Below are 17,955 nucleotides of genomic sequence, written 5' to 3' on the forward strand. Positions count from 1 at the left end.
TGCCTACAGAAACCTCATCCGAACCTTATCGTATCCGACCTGTGACGGATTTAGAGCTGGAACGTATAGCTGACGATATGTGCTCGAGAAAGGCACCTGGGCTGGACGGCATTCCTAATATCGCTCTGAAGACTGCCATCAAGAAACATACAGAAGTGTTTCGTTCTATCTATCAAGGCTGTTTCGATCGCGGCGAATTCCCGGCTCATTGGAAAATTCAGCGTTTGGTGCTACTGCAGAAACCCGGGAAGCCACCGGGAGAATCTTCATCCTTCAGGCCTCTTGGAATGTTGAATGGGCTTGGAAAGGTGCTAGAGCGCCTTATTCTGAACCGTCTAAATGAGTTTCTTGAGAACCGTGAGACTTCCCATCTTTCCCCAAACCAGTACGGCTTCCGTCGGGGGAAATCGACGGTGCAAGCGATCCTGAGAGTAGTTCAAGCTGGAAGAACCGCGAAATCTTTTAATAGAACAAACGGACGCGACATGCGCTGTTTGATGGTGGTTTCCTTGGATGTGCGGAATGCATTTAATACGGCGAGCTGGAAATCGATTGCAATGGCGTTGAGATCCAAAGGAGTCCCTGCTCCTCTACAAAAGTTACTGCAGCATTGGATGACTGATCGGCAACTTGTTTTTGACACCGATGATGGCCCCGTAACGCGAAATTTGTCTGCAGGCGTTCCACAGGGGTCCATATTGGGCCCCACATTGTGGAATGTTATGTATGATAGTGTGCTGGATGTAGAGTTGCCTGAAGGAGCGGAAATCATAGCCTTTGCCGATGATCTCTTGTTATTAGTTCCGGGAATTACTCCTGAAGCGGCTTCGCAGCGTGCAGAAGAAGCGGTATCCGCGGTTAACCATTGGATGGAAAATCATTGCCTGGAGCTGGCGCCGTCCAAGACCGAACTGGTTACAATCTCGAGCAAAAGGCAGGGCAATATAAACGTTCCGGTGGTCATCAATGGAGTGGAGCGAAGAACGACCCGAAGTATTCGCTACCTTGGGGTCGTGATCGACAACCAATTGTCTTGGAAGCCGCATGTGGAGTATTGCACGACGAAAGCGCTTCGAACAGCAAAGGCGCTTGGGTGTCTTATGCGCAATCACAGTGGCCCCAAGTGTGCAAAACGACGTCTTCTGGCATCCGTTGTAGACTCCATCCTTCGTTATGCCGCGCCTGTTTGGCATGAAGCTACCAAGAATCAGGAATGCCGGAGGATGCTGCAAAGGGTGCAAAAACAGTGTGCAATAAAAGTGTCAAGTTCATTTCGGACGGTACGTTATCAAACAGCAGTTGTGCTAGCCAGCATGATACCTATCTGTCTGTTGGTACAAGAAGACGCTCGATGTTACCAACGACAACAAGAGGCGGGAGGAGCCCTTTCGGCAGGGACACTTCGAGCAGAGGAGCGCATCAACACCATGCAAAGCTGGCAGGAAGAATGGGACGCGGACGCAAGTCAAGCTGATGCCAGCAGATTCGTGCGATGGACACATCGTGTGATCCCTGACATTGCGGCATGGCATTCCCGAAAACACGGAGAAGTTAACTTCCATTTGTCTCAGGTTTTGTCCGGTCATGGCTTTTTCCGTGACGACTTGTGTCGGATGGGGTTCACACCGTCGCCAGATTGCATCAGGTGTCCGGGTGTTCCGGAGACTGCCGAGCATGCAATGTTTGAGTGCCCCAGATTTGCGGAAATCAGACAACAGCTGCTTGGTGAAGCCAACACTGATGCGATTACGCCCGAAACACTGCAGTTCCATCTCTTACAAAGCCAAGAAAAATGGAGCAGGATCGCTGAAGCTGCGAAGCAGATCACCTCCGCATTGCAGCGGGACTGGAACGAAGAACGAGCGCGTCTGGCAGTTTCCAGCACATTATCACCCTCGCATCCTGTTGGACCAAGCGATAGAAACCAGATCATTGCTGCAAGACGTGAACGCCGCAATGCCAGACGCCGTGAACGAAGGGCCCGTGAGAGGGAGGCACAGCAACAAAACCCATCTCTTGTCTTTTCAGCGTCTTCAGAAGCAACAGAAGGGCGCGAACCAGCCCAGCCGGAACGCAGAGATCAGGTACGACCACAGCGCAGGAACAGGCAACATATGCCGCAACAACAAGAGGTAGTCGAGCTTTCAGACGTCACCCAATATGCAACAGCTATCAGTGAGGGTGTCTACTCCTCTAACCCCATTCAGAGAGGACTTACGGCGGCAGAGTCAGCAGCGGCTACAGAAGCCGAAATATCCTCTCGCTAATCGGTGACACAACAACAAATCGGAAGTTCCTTCAGACTCGTCAGTGTCCCGTTGGAATAGGGTTGGATAGATTTGTATTTTTCTTTATTTTTGTCTTAAACATCATTTTGCTTTATTTGTTTCGAACTATCAAAGAGTTATTATTAATATAATACACACACAAGAGAACTGCCATGACGGCATTACAAAATCGCACTTACTAACCCTCGCGGGAATTGTATGTTGCGAAAGGCGAGGGAGGGCTATTCTACTTTGTTTGTATAAAAAATAATAAGAAATAAATCTCCCGACATTAAAAAAAAAAAAAAAAACAGGGCTATGATATAGTAGCATCAGTGCTTAGTATGGGAAGTTACACTGTAATTTAGGTTAGAACCCTTGATTGAAATCATGTTAGATCCTATGACAACAAGTTTCATAATTATGTGTGAGTTTTATAAGTAAGATTTACATAATTTGCACATATATGACCAAATATTTTTCTTTTGGCTCAACAACCGTTGTCATGTTAAGGCCTGCCTGTACCACTTGTGGACTTGGCTTTCAGTGACTAATTGATCTCCCCCCATAGCAGGATAGTCATTCCTACATATGGCGGTACGGTCCATTTGCGGCTTGAACCCATGACGGGCATGACAGCAGCAAATAATAAATTAACTTCTTTTGATGCTGTTGTCAACAGATGCGTTCAAAAGGTACTTTATGAAATCGACAACTCATAGAACTACATTTGAATGTGAGTCTTTTCATGATAGTTGCAAGTTATATTATTGACATTAATTTGGTTTAAAATATTGTATATGGTATATCATGTATGTAAGTAGTGGTATGTTGAACGTGATTATTCCATTTCATATTGATAGACTACACAAGTAAATTAAAGTGGGCATTCGTACGGTTTCTAGCCTAAAAACATTGGGTTGGGATTATTTATTTTTACTACTAGACTAGACTAACACATTAGTAATAAGTCTGAGTAATAACTGACTATTTGGTTGAAAGCTAGTAATAAACCTCTTTAACTTATGCGTTAGAGTAGAGTAGAGGACAATAAAGGTGTACCAAATGAACCAGCACCGTACGGTTCATTCAGTTCACGTGAAAAACATTATGAATGAACCGGTTCACAATAAAACAACCCTATGGTTCTTTTGATACACCAAAATTAAAAAAAAACTGCTAACATTCATGATCATTAATGAAAAACCTTCCAACATTCACGAATTTAGGGGAAAAACAAGAAATGGTCTATTTAAAACTATTTGTGTGAATCGCTTTCTAGGGTCAAATTATAGATTGTCAATATTGGCTTGCTTATCATGTGATCAGACCAACGGTTTCTGTAGTTCTACCGATTTTCGAATAGTGTACCGATTCACAGACTTCACAGATATTGCAGTTTGCAAAAGAACGAAAGAACCGAAAACACGATCACGCTCACAGCAATGAACGGCTCGGTTCACTCACGTTCACTTAAAAGAACCGAAATTCCCACCTCTACTAGACAGACACGATTGTGTGGGTCGTTGAATCAACAAAGAAAAACAAAAATGGTGTAATTGTACGAATATAAATAATCTAATGTTAAATAGATGTTAAGGATCAAAAGGATGTATGTCGCAATGAATATATCTGTTTATTTCAAGAACATTTATGTTCTTCTTCTTTTGCACAACAACCGTTGTCGGTCAAGGCTGTGCCACTACTTGGTTTGGCTTTCAATGACTAATTGATTTCCCCCCGTTGCAGGATAGTCAGTCCTACGTATGGCGGGCACTTTTCGGGACTTGAACCCATGATGGGCATGTTTCTAAGTCTTACAAGCTGACGACTCCCGACTGGCAAGAACATTTATAGGGGCACAAATATTGATGTATTTTTGATGTATTTACACAAATATCTGCTTAATATTTGATAACAGCACACTACATTAGCTTTTGATTTTCTTATAAAGTTAAAAGCATCGTGTTACGATGAAACGCAATTGAAAAAAATATAGCTAATTATTGTGCTTCGATGCATTCAGTACAATTTTGTGAGCATACGGCCTGAAAATTCCTGTTTTGGACAAAAGATTTCACGCGTTACATTCATCTTAAAAGATACCATAGAGTAAATTAAATACACTGGAATGGTCAAACACTCCACTATTGTGTGCTTGACAGTAATGCACTTTCTTTACTTGACTATTTTGACTGCTGTTTTTAGCACGGGCCCATTGTTCATGGATGCAGTATAATGTTTACTTTGCAATGAGCATGAAAGCGACAAGAAGAAAAGAGCGAATTAAATTACGGTGTTTTGCAGGAAAATGCTACGATCCGTAAAGATTGCACTGCAACATGCAGCCTGCTCCCGGGTTCGTTCTGGTCGGAATATATCTGGCGCTCACCTAACGTCCTGCACCAAACAAAGTAGCAAAACCGTTTCTGATGGCACTTAACGTTGCCCAGACGTCAGACTCAACGGCATCGTTTGTGAACTAGGCAAAAAGTGAAAAATGTGAGCACATTGCTTCTGCGTCACCACACCACTGCCCATTGGGGTAGTAATATTTTCGTACTACACTACACAGCACAGTTTTGCCAAGTTTTTCCCTACCTTGAGCCATAAGCAACCACCATGGTGGTGGTTGACCCACAGTGTGTGAGAGATTTGCCAGAAATTTGTGCAATCTCCTCTGCGGTTGACAGCTGTTGACGATATTTTTGGACATTTTAAACTTTTACCAGAATTTTTCGTGTGGACTGTGTGAAATGTTTTAAAGCATTACGCTTGAAAGAATGTAAATAGAAGGATGTAGTTAGGATATGATAATGAAGCTACAATTTGGTGGCACATACCTAATTATGATTCAAGCAGCATAAACGATAGCATAGAAAATCATAAAGGTTTCCTATTGATACTTGGAATTCCAAAATGTTTGAAGTAAAATTAACATATGTAAAAAAGGAGTTGCTACATACGTATTTTAATTTCCAGTTAAAATTGAAAACTTTATTTATCCGAATTTACGTTCAGTCGTAGGTAATGTTGAACATGTATCTGCTTCCTCAACAGATAGTGAAATTAAACAAACTAAAGCACACAAATAATACATTGTATAATTTGTTTGTGATAATTTCTTTGAAAGTTTCAACAACTTAAACACAAACGAAAACTGTTCCACCATCGGTGTCGTACGTAAATTTTCGGAGTGTCTGATGAAACTTTTCCACAGCGAAAGTGCTGCGTTACGGCATGATAATCTTTGGACCCAAAAGCGCCCAGCTATGGCCGTAATGTCCTAGGGCAACAAATAACCGAAATCCTAACAAAAATCATAACAAAGAACCGCTGGAGAGAGCCTCCAGCTTACGCTACGCTCTGCTGCTCCTGCTGCTGCTGCTGCTGCTGCTGTTGATGCTGTGTGGAGATGTGTATGGTTTAAGTTGGGAAAAACACGGCAACAGCAAAAACAAAAAAATCCAAACCAGGGGTTAGGGAAACAATACATTTTTGTTTGAGTTTCCGCTTAGCAGTCCCTCAGCGGGCTGTTTATGAAGTTAATTTCTGAATAATGTTTTTATAATAGACCTGCCTATTCTCGCAATGCTGAAACACTTTGCTTGAGCAAAAGATGACGCTGTCGTGTGAATCCACTTTTTTTGGGTAAACAGTTAGTCTGCTAGTAAATCGCGGTAGCATTTCTGGAACCAACCAGTTTACGGCAATTATATTGCAGAAGTGTGGGATGGACCGTTTTTTGTTGTCATTTAAGCACATTCCATGAACGGAGATCTCAGATAAAAGAACAATGTTGCTTATTTTTCGCTTTTTGTCAACGGCATGCTCGGATCACCAAGACGTTTATCATAATCACACCCTTAGAAGAACGTTTCAAATAAAAGACCACTGAGACTGGCTTTTGACGCGTAAATGAACTTGGGAAAACTTTTCACCATTTCCATTTTCAACTACCTTGTGTTCCGAGAGGTGCGGTATAATCGTTAGAAAATAGATGCGAGGCAAATTTTAACGCATTTAAACGATATGAAATAAGATTGAGTTTCACCATCGTATTCACCAATAGACAAGCAACTGGTAAATATATAAAGCTTGGAAAATTTAAGTCGTTTGTCGAAATAAACTAAGTATACAACTATATATTATCTTAAACTAACCCGAGACAATCTAAATCAATAAAAACACTTCATAAAGGAGAATGATACATTACAATACATACATTAAATTATTACATTTTACAATATTGCCCATTAAACAGAAGAATGAATCAAGAAAACCAAAGTAGTAAAATGTTGTATCACTAGTTAATCATCTTGAGATTCATCAATCCTGGATCTGGTTTAATTAATAGCGATGCTGTAAAAGATAAACCATGACGAATCTGATTCATACCTACCACGGTTTGTTTATCATGTGATTTATGGCAGAAATAATCTAGTGCAAAATAGCTGAGCAAACTGGAATGGATAAGATTAGAGCAAGCGGTTGAAGCCGTTGATTTATCTACCAGCTTTTCTAGATTTTATTGATTACTTCGCACTATGTCTTGAGATTTATCTAATTATTCACGTTAGTCTACATTGATGTAACGGCCTAAAATGTTCAATGTTGTTGCTTCAAATCAGTCACATTCGCTTCACAACGTAAAACGAATGATATGAATTGGAGCGTAACAAACACTACATACTAACGTTGTTAAGCAGTGCTAACCTAGCCTAACAATTATAGTGATGATGTATTTTAAAATTCCATCAAAAGCAGTTTTTATTACGGATCCTCTGTGAAAGTGAATATTTTGTTTCCAGTATAAAACTGATGGAACAACATGGGTTATGGATGGTTCCTCCTTGGATGGCTCGACGAGGACAAGGTTTTTCGTTTCATCTTTGGGTACACAGGGTGGCAAATGATGCTGTAAACATATTTGGGCATGCAAAGTGTAAAATCTTGTTTTGCTGCCCTTTTTAATGAGGCCGTTTGAGTGAAACTTCCATTAATCCAATTGTCAGATCTCGTATGTTTCGAGATAATGCGCTTGACAGTTGTGAGAGAGGTATATAGCTCTCTCTTGCTGACAATTTGCTCATAAGCTGGGTTGCAAAAGACAAAACCAAATCAGCAGGAATTACCTGCCTATGTCAACCACACTGTTATAATTGGATGTTATAAAGGATGAAGAGAAAATAATAAGTTTCTTTACTTTTATTAACGCAATAACTTAAATGTATAAGTGAATGGGTGTAGAACTGATAAATAGTGGTAATGTTTTTTTTGCTGCTGGTTTTAATTAGCATACTTCAACACATAGCAAGTTTTTGAGGCAAACGTAAAATAATTTTTCAAGTATTCCTAAAAAAAACTAGAGCTAAAAATGTGAAAAGGTAACGTAAAATTTATTGAAGTTTCAAGAACAGTAATTTATTGCGTGAGATTTGGTTTTCTTCCAGGATAGAGGAAAGTGTGTTTAACCCGGTAAACTTTTCCAAGAAGTCTACATATAATTGAAACAAAATAATACATGAACAACGTTAATGTCGAGCATAATTGAAATTAATTGTAATGGCAGCATTCGTTTGCAGGAATATTTTCTCTTTTCCCACCATGGCTTCACCCTTCATGCGAACCCACATCTTGTAGCGCAATAAACAAAGCTACCGATATTTCGCACCCATTCTCTAGCTAGCCAGCAAAAGGTCTTGTTTGGATTTTCCACGTTCGCACGTCTGTCGGTCGGTCGTGTAGTATGCTGTATTTACTTTACAAGTTTTTCTTCGTCTTTATCGTTGGCTAGCTAAGTTTACGTGGGCTGCAACTTCGCATTGCAGCCACAAGATAGCACCACCCACAGTTGTACCAAAGATTCAACAGTCTTACAAATGAACGTATGAGAAAACGAATTAAAAGAAATAACAAAACCTCGCGGTTTCATGAGTCAATAACATATCTCTTCATCTACGATGACCATTCTCATACTATCGTTCTTCGGTGATTGTAGCTTCTTTCCAGCCCTTCCTAGGACGGGCGGTAATGTAAACCGATCGTTTGCAACAGTTTCGTTGCCAAATGAGAAAGGACGCGGCACTGGGTGGAGGACCAACGAGCTAGTTTTCGCCCCGGGGTTCCCGACACTATCACAACAAACGATCTCATTTTCGAACATACCTTCCTCTTTTAGCGTAACGACAAGCATAATAGTCCAACTTATCACGATGGTGGTGTGTTTTGTAGGGCAATAATTTGGCTTTACGGAAGTTCCAGTGTAGGAACATTCCCGTAAGTTCCCAAAACTATAGTTAAATATTGAAAATGGCATTCGGGAACTGTTCAAAAGTAAAATTGTGAAGCGCATCGTGCATCGTGTGCCAACGATCATAAATCATACATTAAATTGGCCTCCAGTTAACATGCCTTCTAGTGGTTGAAGCAATGTGACCTAGGTTAACCTATTAAAAAATATTGTTTAATGTTGCAAAAAACAAAAACCAGTAAAAATGAATTTATTGCACAAATGGTATAACAAGAATTGTATTTCTTTGTTTTTGTTTATAGAAAACACTGCATACAAATTAAATAAATAATTCCATTAAACATTAGGCCGATCTCGTGTTCGTCAAATTGTTAGACTTAACAGCATGCTCGTCATGGGTTCAAGCCCCGCATGAACCGTGCTCCCATACGTAGGACTGACTATCCTGCTAACCATTAACCATCAAGCCCACTTGTGGTATAGCCAGACATAAACCAACAATGATTGTTGTGCCAAAGAAGAAAAAGAAGAAAATCATTAAATATGTAGTTAGAAAACATAACTAAATCACCTTAATGTAAGTAGAACAACATTCTATTGGACAATTACTGATAAGTTTGTAAAATATCTTATAGTACCTGAACTCTTATTTCTTATTTCTTACATCTTATTTGAAAAAATAATTAAAATGTATCTAGGCATGTCTTAGTTACTACTGGGGTTAAGTATTTTTGTCTGATTGGTGTACACATAGCAGGATAGTCAGTTCTGCATATAGGAGGCTCGGTCTATACGGGAATTGAACCCATGTGGAGCATGTTGTCAAGGACAAAAGCAAAATTGTTTTAAATCTAAATGGTTCATGCACACAATGCTTACTGAAATGTATTTTTAAAGTACTGAAACAAAAGTGTTCTTGTGTATGTCGTTCCGTAAACCTTTTTTTGTCAACCACAACGATTATTCTCTATAGTTGGTTTCTTGAACAATAGAGCAAAGAAAGCACTTGACACTTTTGTGTTTACCGGACTATTTTAATGACACCTCAGTGGCATATACAGTTAAAGAAAAACTTTGATGTATGAATTTCTGAGAACGACCCGCAAAGGCTTTGTAGTTGATTTCATCATTTACTTACAAAAACTACAAAAAATACCAATCCTTTCATGGTAGAAAAATGCCTCCACACAGACACAACATGCTGTACTCTGTTGTTGAATATGGAGTCCCCACTACAAAATTACACTGTTGGTGGGACTCAAGCACTGCTACACCTAAATCCCGGGTGAGAGCGAAATAAATGTGCGCTGTCTTTTGGTCTTCTATATGCAGTCCAAAATAATCGCCGGGAAGAAAAATTGCTCGTATAAAATGTTATTCTTTTGTACAGCTCACTCCTCTCGCTAGCACACATCCCCAACAGCACACTTTCTTTAAGAAGTGGCGTCCAGCGTCAAGTGGGTGGAACTGTGCAACTTCCGCTCTACGACAACCAAACTTTTCTTTCATGCAAGAACAATGCAAATTTCTTCATTTAAGCAACAGTGAATATTGTAACTGAAGGTCCATTTATAGCAAGCCTTCCCACGTTTCACAACGCCTCTGACTAAACGCGTGAATCAACGGCGGGTGCCGTCTGTACCAAATACCAGGCGTCCGCTTTCACGGCACTTACTTCAGTGGTGTCGTATGGTCAGACGTTGAATTCCGAGCGTTGTTCATTTGGTGCCCGACCGAATGCCTTGGGGTGGAAAGCAGGGACTCATTTCCAAGGCACCAAGCAAAGAGTGAAAAAGGAACAGTTGTTCGGCCACCGTTTGATGCATATTCAAATGTTCTCTCTCCCGGTTGGCTCTGTCGTTCTAAGGCGTCAACTGCAGGATTGTAATTTTCAGTTGAAAAAACTTTTACAGTGAGCGATTTTGCCTCTTGAACATTACTATGTTTGTGCTGTTTTTCATCGACTTTTTCAACTTATGAACCAAAACCTAAATGGGACAATGGTTCTCACCAAAAGCAGTTCTGTGAGTAGTGCTTAAGGAGTCATCTTCAAGCGATATTCTTTGCACCGACGTTGCTCCAAAATCTTGCGTCTTTTGCCAGCAGGGCCTCGCGGAGTAGAAGTATTTTCCTGGACCAATGTTCCAAAACGTTACGAACCAGAATTATAGTGAAACACTTGCGCGGTACTGCACATAAATATAAATGCAAATTTATACAACATTAGCATAAAAAGAAGTTTCACTGGGAAGTGAATATTTCGAATCCGGAATCAGAAAGACTTGAATCCGACTTGGATTAGTGTCTCGCTTTGGTGTGCTGCATCTTTCATTCACACGGCTGACCAGTTTCGCTATTCTGTGCGAATTGTTTCGTTTCGTGCATTGACAATAACATTGCGTTCGGATGGTGGATGGACTGAATGCGGGAAAAAAGGAAATCATGCCAACAGTTGATTTATTCGCCGATCGAACGGCTTGCAAACGTTCAAACGTTCGCTTGCAGAAACACATCTGTGATTATACTAGCAGTCAACTTGGAGAATCAAGTCTGCATTAAAAGTACGTTAGATAAAACATAGCTGCTATATGCATTGCTTTCATATGCGACGCAAGCGATTGTGAACAATAATGGAACTGCATCTTATACACGAATGAGTTCCCTCACTTTGAATTTACAATGTTTTGTACGTCCAGCAACCTAAATAATTGCGCTAATATAACCAATAAAATAACAACAGAACTCTACAAAATTAGACTAAACCACAACGAGCATGATTTCAAGTCCCATTTTCGAGAAATAAATCATTGAATATACTTTCCAATAGCAATACAAATTAGAACACTCTTTCGTGGAGGGCTATTTTTATCCCCAAACTTTGCGTACCGTGCTTGATTGCCACAATATCTAGCAGAATTGGGTTGAAATGAAAAGAAACCAAATCAACCATCCGAATGTTTCTGCTTTGCACCCGAAAGCACACAATAATCGAGGAGAGCGCACAATGCGATGGGAAATTAAAAATTAAAATAGAAATGGATACAGTGCAAAACAATTTACAAATAGCGAACTCAGTTGGACGAATGCCGTCCTGAGTGGTATCGTTGTCTTTTTTGAGAATTCGTTTTGTGGACCGGTTGGCATTAAACTGTGCTGGTCGTAAAGCTCGGAGCTAGTGACATTTTTGTGTTTTTTTGTTGAGTTTTTTGTGTGTGCGAATAACCCGACTGAGCAACTAAAAGCACATTTATTTACAAAATCGTCTTTGAATGATTGAAAGCCCAATGCATTAGCGAGTTGCTTTTAGATACTGTTTCGAGTCACTGATGCAAGAGGATCTATTAGTGCGTTATGAATAAATCATTGAGAGAGAAACCAAGGCTGGACGATTCACTAATCGGTAGGAAAACGATTGTGGCATGGCTGTCGGACGATGGGATTTTGAGAGAAAGCCTCGATGCTGTGATAGTTAACAAACGAGATGATAATTGGCTTAGTTGCATACTTAAAAAGAGGTAAAATCAATAATTTTTGTTTAAATATACAGAATAATTAACTAGAGTATATTTAATAGTTTAATATTTGATATATTCTTGTAAAATTTAAATTACTCGCTCCTGCATGATCATTACTGACACAACACGCTTTGAAATGTAGTGTCGGGGAGGTGTAATCTCAGTCAACCACGATGTCTTATAATCTGTGCTACCACGTAACTTACATAACAGTCGATCACTCCGTTTACCATTAAGCCCGTTACTGATTTCGTCATGTTATTACGACTATTGAATATGGACCGGATTAGCTCGTCAATTAAGTTTTTTTTTTGTATGAAGCTAGAAATCTGAAATTGTATGACTTTTTGTAGTCAAGTTCAATTTTTATCATCATGCTTCTCAAAAGTTTATTTTTATTTATTGTTTTTAAAGGAGCTGTAGTACTTTTTTGGCTTTCAGTGACTTATTGTTACCATAGCAGGATAGTAAGTCTTACGTATGGGGGAACGGTCTATTCGGGGCTTAAACCCATGACGGACATGTTGTTAAGTCGTACGAGTTGACGACTGTACCACCAGACCAGCCTTAGTACTTTTTTACATTGTGACAATTGATGTTGAGCAGTTTTCTGAAGACGAAACAGGATGCACCCAACGGTTCTGTCAGGAGAGTAATCAAAGTTGTTGTTTTTAATTTATTTTTGAGGAGTATGCAAAAAACTTAAAATTGTGTTATGTTAGGACGTATTTGTGCGTAATGAATGAGATCATCATTATTAAGCAGATGATGATAATATATCAGAATGAGATAATTTTCTCCAAAATCTATTAAAAAAGTTGAACGCAAACTCTTAGAGGCAACGCATAAAAACAGTATCAAGTCCCATTCATATACATGAGTGGTTTGTTCAATTTTGCATTTTATTAAACACAATAATGCTGGCAAAAAAGGGGATCGAGTAAAAAGTGTAGAGTTATTGCTTCTCTTCTCTTTACTTTATCCTCCTTCCAATGTTTCATAACTTTTTAAAAGAAAACGAGAAATGCTCACAGAGAGCATATTTTAGATAGTCCTCGACAGAGTGCAGCAGGGCCAGTAATTCTGCGGGAAACAACCACCCCACGCAAACAAACACAAAAAATATCCCGGAGAGAGGGAGAGAAAAAAAACCAAACGATTGAAAGGAAATGTGAACTGGCGGGAAAAAAGTTTGTTGGATTTTTTTTGTGATATTCCCCCACAGATGGTTTATTGTTTTTGTTCACAGAACTCGCTCTACCCTCCTCTCGTCCACCGATTTTCTCTACACATTGTTGCTATTTCACACACCCAACGGAAAGCACAGCATGAGCTTGTCATCTTGGATAAATGGATAATGTCGGTTGAACGTTACCGGTGGTGTATACCGCTAAAATTACTGCCACGTGAAGAAACTTGCGCCTCGTGAACAAACATTGGACGCGCACTTTCATGGAGGCAAGAAGTTTGCCAACCTCAGGGCATAATTTATGCGTCATATTGCTGAAATTCCAGCAAGGTCGAAGAACTAGTTTCAAATATTCTCTATCGTTTGTTGAAAGCTTCAGCTAAGAGACGCATTTAGTTCATAGCACTTCTAATAAGTAGAAAAAGGTTTTATGTGGCAACCCGTTTTTTATAATGTTGCAAAAATATGGCTTTAAAATATGCCTATGAGCCACCTTTGACATGTTAAACACGGTATCTCTGCCATCTTGGGGCTATAGTAATTGTGCGAGGTAAAACAAGGTAAAGGAATTAATTGCTTGTATGGAATACAATTTACATATGTATTCAAGATAATATAAATGGGTAGCGCTTTTCCACAACTCGTATCATTCCAGTTGATCTTTGTTGTGTGTGCCCTTCCCCGAAGCTAATTGGCTACGCATACCTTGATGAGCTATTGTGCTAAACTTAAAACGAACATTAGGAAGAGAACTGTAAATGACGTTTGGGATACTTGTGTTTCTGAGCACATTACTGACGCATGAAAGACATTACGAGATGGCTACAACAGTTATTCAGACTGTGGGTTTTATACCGTGTTAATAATTGCGTTTGTATGGTTCACTGTAAAGTTTAACTTTAAATGAAACAATCTTTCATTACACTATAAAATATTACGTTTGATCTATTCTTAAACATCGAATAATCGAATAAATATTCTATGGAGAAATGAAACACACTTTAAATTATATTCTAAGGTTGAATTTGCATTGATTTATCATAGTGCATCGTACAAATGCATCTATTATCGGTGGCCATCCGTCCAAGTTATAAAACGCTTTGCCAAAAGACGAAAATACATCATTCGGGTTGATTAGCATAATATGAGGAAATACTTTTAATTAATCATGCAAATCACTTCTCACGTCGACGGCATCGTCATCGTTGGCAAATTTTCTGCATAATTTAAACAGCGCGAATTCGCGCTGAAATCGTTTATCTTGAAAATGGTATCCACAGTGAAACTGAAGCCCTGTAGAAGGACGAACGTGAAAAGTTTAGCCACAAGTTGCCACGATTCGATGCAGGCTCATCGGTGCAGCGATCGTTTCGATGTGGCGTTTTTCTCTCTGTCTCTGTTTTTCTCACGACTATGAGAGTCGGCAAATTTGTAAGATTCAGAAGCTGTTGGTGTACGCCTTCTCGCTGCTTGGGAGAACATAATTTCTGCACTTTATACGTAACTTGTCACTTACCTTCATAAACGGTCAGCGTCGCCTCGGCCGAAACTGCATCGCCAACGCCATTCTCTGCCACACATTCGTACGGTGCATCGTCACGTCCAGCACGCACCGGTTCGATACGTAACATTGAAACTCCATTAGCGTCGTACACCGTGTATCGTGACTGGGTCACTGTAAGTATAGGTTGCAGGCGAGAGAAAGGTGGATAAAATATGGCACCTCATGCAATTCGCATGACAGATTTTACGGAAACAATCTCAGCAAATGTGACGTTCTGCACTATGCTTGACGTATAATGATTAATGACTCATGTAAGAGAAATGCATGTGTGACTGGTGCTTTAACAATGTTTAAAGTTGTATCAGCTACAGCTACATGAAGCTTGTTGAATACATATGACAAGAAAAGATGCATATACTTACTCATTATCTTTTTGCTGTTTTTGCGCCATATCACCGTTGGTTGAGGGTCGCCTCGAGCCGCACAGAAAAAGGTTGCCACACCGCCCACACGCACGCCCTGGTTGACTGGCTTCTTAATAATCTCGGGGGGATCTGTGAAGTAGGCAATAACGGTAAAGCACCCAATGAAATTTGATGATATATTACAAATAAAAAGGCTCTGTAGATGAATTGTAAATCATAATCTGTTCAAGGGTACAAATAATGAATTATAAAACAATTGAAAAATTAAATAGATTCAGTCGAGTGTCACAAATATAACATATATATTTGATAAAGTATAATTGGTTCGAAACATAACCCAGGTCATAACTAATATGTTTAACTTTAAAAAAGTAAAAATCAAATGAATAAATAAAATATGAACAAACCCAACGTTTTATTACAATTTTTTTAACAAAGAATAAAACGAATTCAATTATGTAAAACATATTCCTGTAAAATGGGTATAAAGTACCATCAGATAAACATTTACAATATTTTCAAGATCACTGAGTGTGACCGATGCACCACTCTTGGACGCATACGGCAATAACTTACGTGTCAGATAAATGAATGGAAAATCCGAAAAATTTCCATCTGCAATAGTCGGACGAACGGTAAGAAGAGAATGCACATTACGGTTGAACGGTGAAGCGATATATCACACACATACAAAAGAGTCGACGATAAATTCACAATCGTGGTTACGCAATGTTCCTTCCACACAACGGCAATACCGTTAGCTTCATTGTCCGCCTTATTGAACGAATTGAATCTTTGCCTATCATTAGCGCATTAGGAGCAAGTTTGTTCGCAAAAAAAAGCTAACATCCGGGGGCAGGTGTAATGGATTGTCTTACCGCGTACAAAGATTTACGACGCGATATTTATTGTATACATTTCTTCTAATGTGTGTGTGTTTTTTTGTGTATGTGTGCATACAAGCTACGAGTGGTAGGAGGGGAATAGAATGATGCTGGGTTATGGTGGGTTAAAGCATTGAAATCGGAATGGAAATTGATGACACATGTCGTGTCAGTAACCTGTCTTTAGCCATGCTGGAAAAAATGCCCAGCTTAATGGGCATTGGGATGTGTTGGAAATCGTTAATCTAACACATTCATATTTATTTATCCTTTCGAACGAATCGATTGAAACCTTACATGCTTGGAAATATGGGGTTCTAAATCGCTGCACGACACCCTTCACCCCTTCTCAGCGCACAAAGCACAATACTTTTTACTCCACTCCGGCGGTTTACAGTGGAATTCTAATGCTACCGGCAACTTTATACTGATACTTGTGCGAACTGTTCCCCCTGCGAACCGACGCAAGATTGATGACTTTTATACGAGATTTGTGTACTAATCGATTCCAGCTTTCTTTCACGTAAACAACAGAAAATCTGGCGTTCGACGCCTCAGGCCGGCACATTCTTCATGCCGCTCAAGCGAAGCGAAAGTGATTTTAATCGTTTTCGGTTTATGTTTGTTTCTCAACACTTCTCCGTGAAAGCTGCACACTAGAGTGGAACGTGTTTTGTTCGCTATGGTCGAGACAATAAATTTCCCGAGCACATAAATTTGCATACGTAGGCAGGATTAAACGCAGATTAACACCAATTTCATCTTTTGAGACAATGGATTTATTTTTAATATCAAACTTTGTCTGTGCCTGAGGTGAACCGCTGCTAGACTTTGCGCACGATACAAACGTATCGCGTGAATATTGAATCGGTTTAACGGTTTTCCGGTGTTGGTCTTTTTTGAGGGAAAGCCATAAAAAGTAAAACAAAAACATAAGCACACTTTCAAACATCATTGGAGCATATCGTTATTTTACTGCATAGTGAAAAATGTCGAGCGTATAAATTAAATCGGCTTGAATAATAACTCATTATGTTCAGAATCTACCATGAAATATGATCAACCTTAAAGTAAAAGTGTTGCTTCATGTTCAATTGTTTATGGTGTAAAATTATACATGCGTTATTATTTTATGAAAAAATATCTCGAACCACCTATTATTATTTTCATTAGTATGCTTTTTGATTGCTCCCATATTCGTCGTTATAGTAAAAATATTAATTATATGAATATTAAAATATTAATGAGATTTCATAAAGAAAATAATAAACATTATCTATCTGGTATTATTTATTTAAGCTTAATTATTTGTATAAATGTTGAACTAACGTATTTTTATTGTAACTATCTCCAACCCTTCATATGACTAACTATGTTCCTAAATATGGTGAGATAAAATTTGTTCATTTTTTTAATGAGTTCTAACCTTCTGTACGTCGTGACATAATAATTGCAGCTAACGAAGAACGAGGAATCAACAAAATCTATCAACGCATACAAGAGAATGCAAATAATGAGTCGAACCCACATCCAAATCACAAAGCTGTAAAGGATCGTTTTCGAAAACTCGAACCCACCAGGCATCTACCGGTATATCGACATTGTGGCGGGAAATTAGACGTGGATGGAGATTGGCCATACAATTGAAGCAAATGCGACAGAGAAAACCAGATTTTGTAAGAAAAAAGTGAAAAAAACCCAAGAAGTGAGGTCGCATGTACAACCGGGACAGGGTGACCGAGGAACGGATGGTATTCACGGCTGTTTGGTAAAATGAAAAGATAATGTCGACCTAATTACGTTTTCATCTTGTTGTTTCATTTGGTACAAAGAAAAACTCCAAAGAAAACGCACCCGGATGAATATAATTCGAATTTCGGGGCGTGTCTGATCTGAAGGTGGGATATAGGAGCAAAAG

The 17,955-nt window shown here is 39.3% G+C and overlaps 1 protein-coding gene across 26 annotated transcripts in view; it reads right to left on the bottom strand.

Annotated features, from left to right (window-relative positions):
* Positions 1–17,955, bottom strand: part of LOC1279520 (tyrosine-protein phosphatase Lar) — a 234,157-nt gene that overhangs the window by 59,812 nt on the left and 156,390 nt on the right. For 19 of the 26 annotated variants that reach the window (XM_061660324.1, XM_061660321.1, XM_061660322.1 and 16 more), the window contains 3 exons: positions 15,730–15,768; positions 15,151–15,282; positions 14,741–14,899 (listed from right to left, as the gene is read on the bottom strand). In XM_061660324.1, coding sequence (XP_061516308.1) covers positions 14,741–14,899; positions 15,151–15,282; positions 15,730–15,768 — 330 coding nt within the window. The remainder of the gene's footprint in view (positions 1–14,740; positions 14,900–15,150; positions 15,283–15,729; positions 15,769–17,955) is intronic. The other 7 variants (XM_061660340.1, XM_061660337.1, XM_061660341.1 and 4 more) reach the window with 1 other exon arrangement.

Source organism: Anopheles gambiae, chromosome 3 (genome assembly GCF_943734735.2).
Source record: "Anopheles gambiae chromosome 3, idAnoGambNW_F1_1, whole genome shotgun sequence".
NCBI lineage: Eukaryota > Metazoa > Arthropoda > Insecta > Diptera > Culicidae > Anopheles > Anopheles gambiae.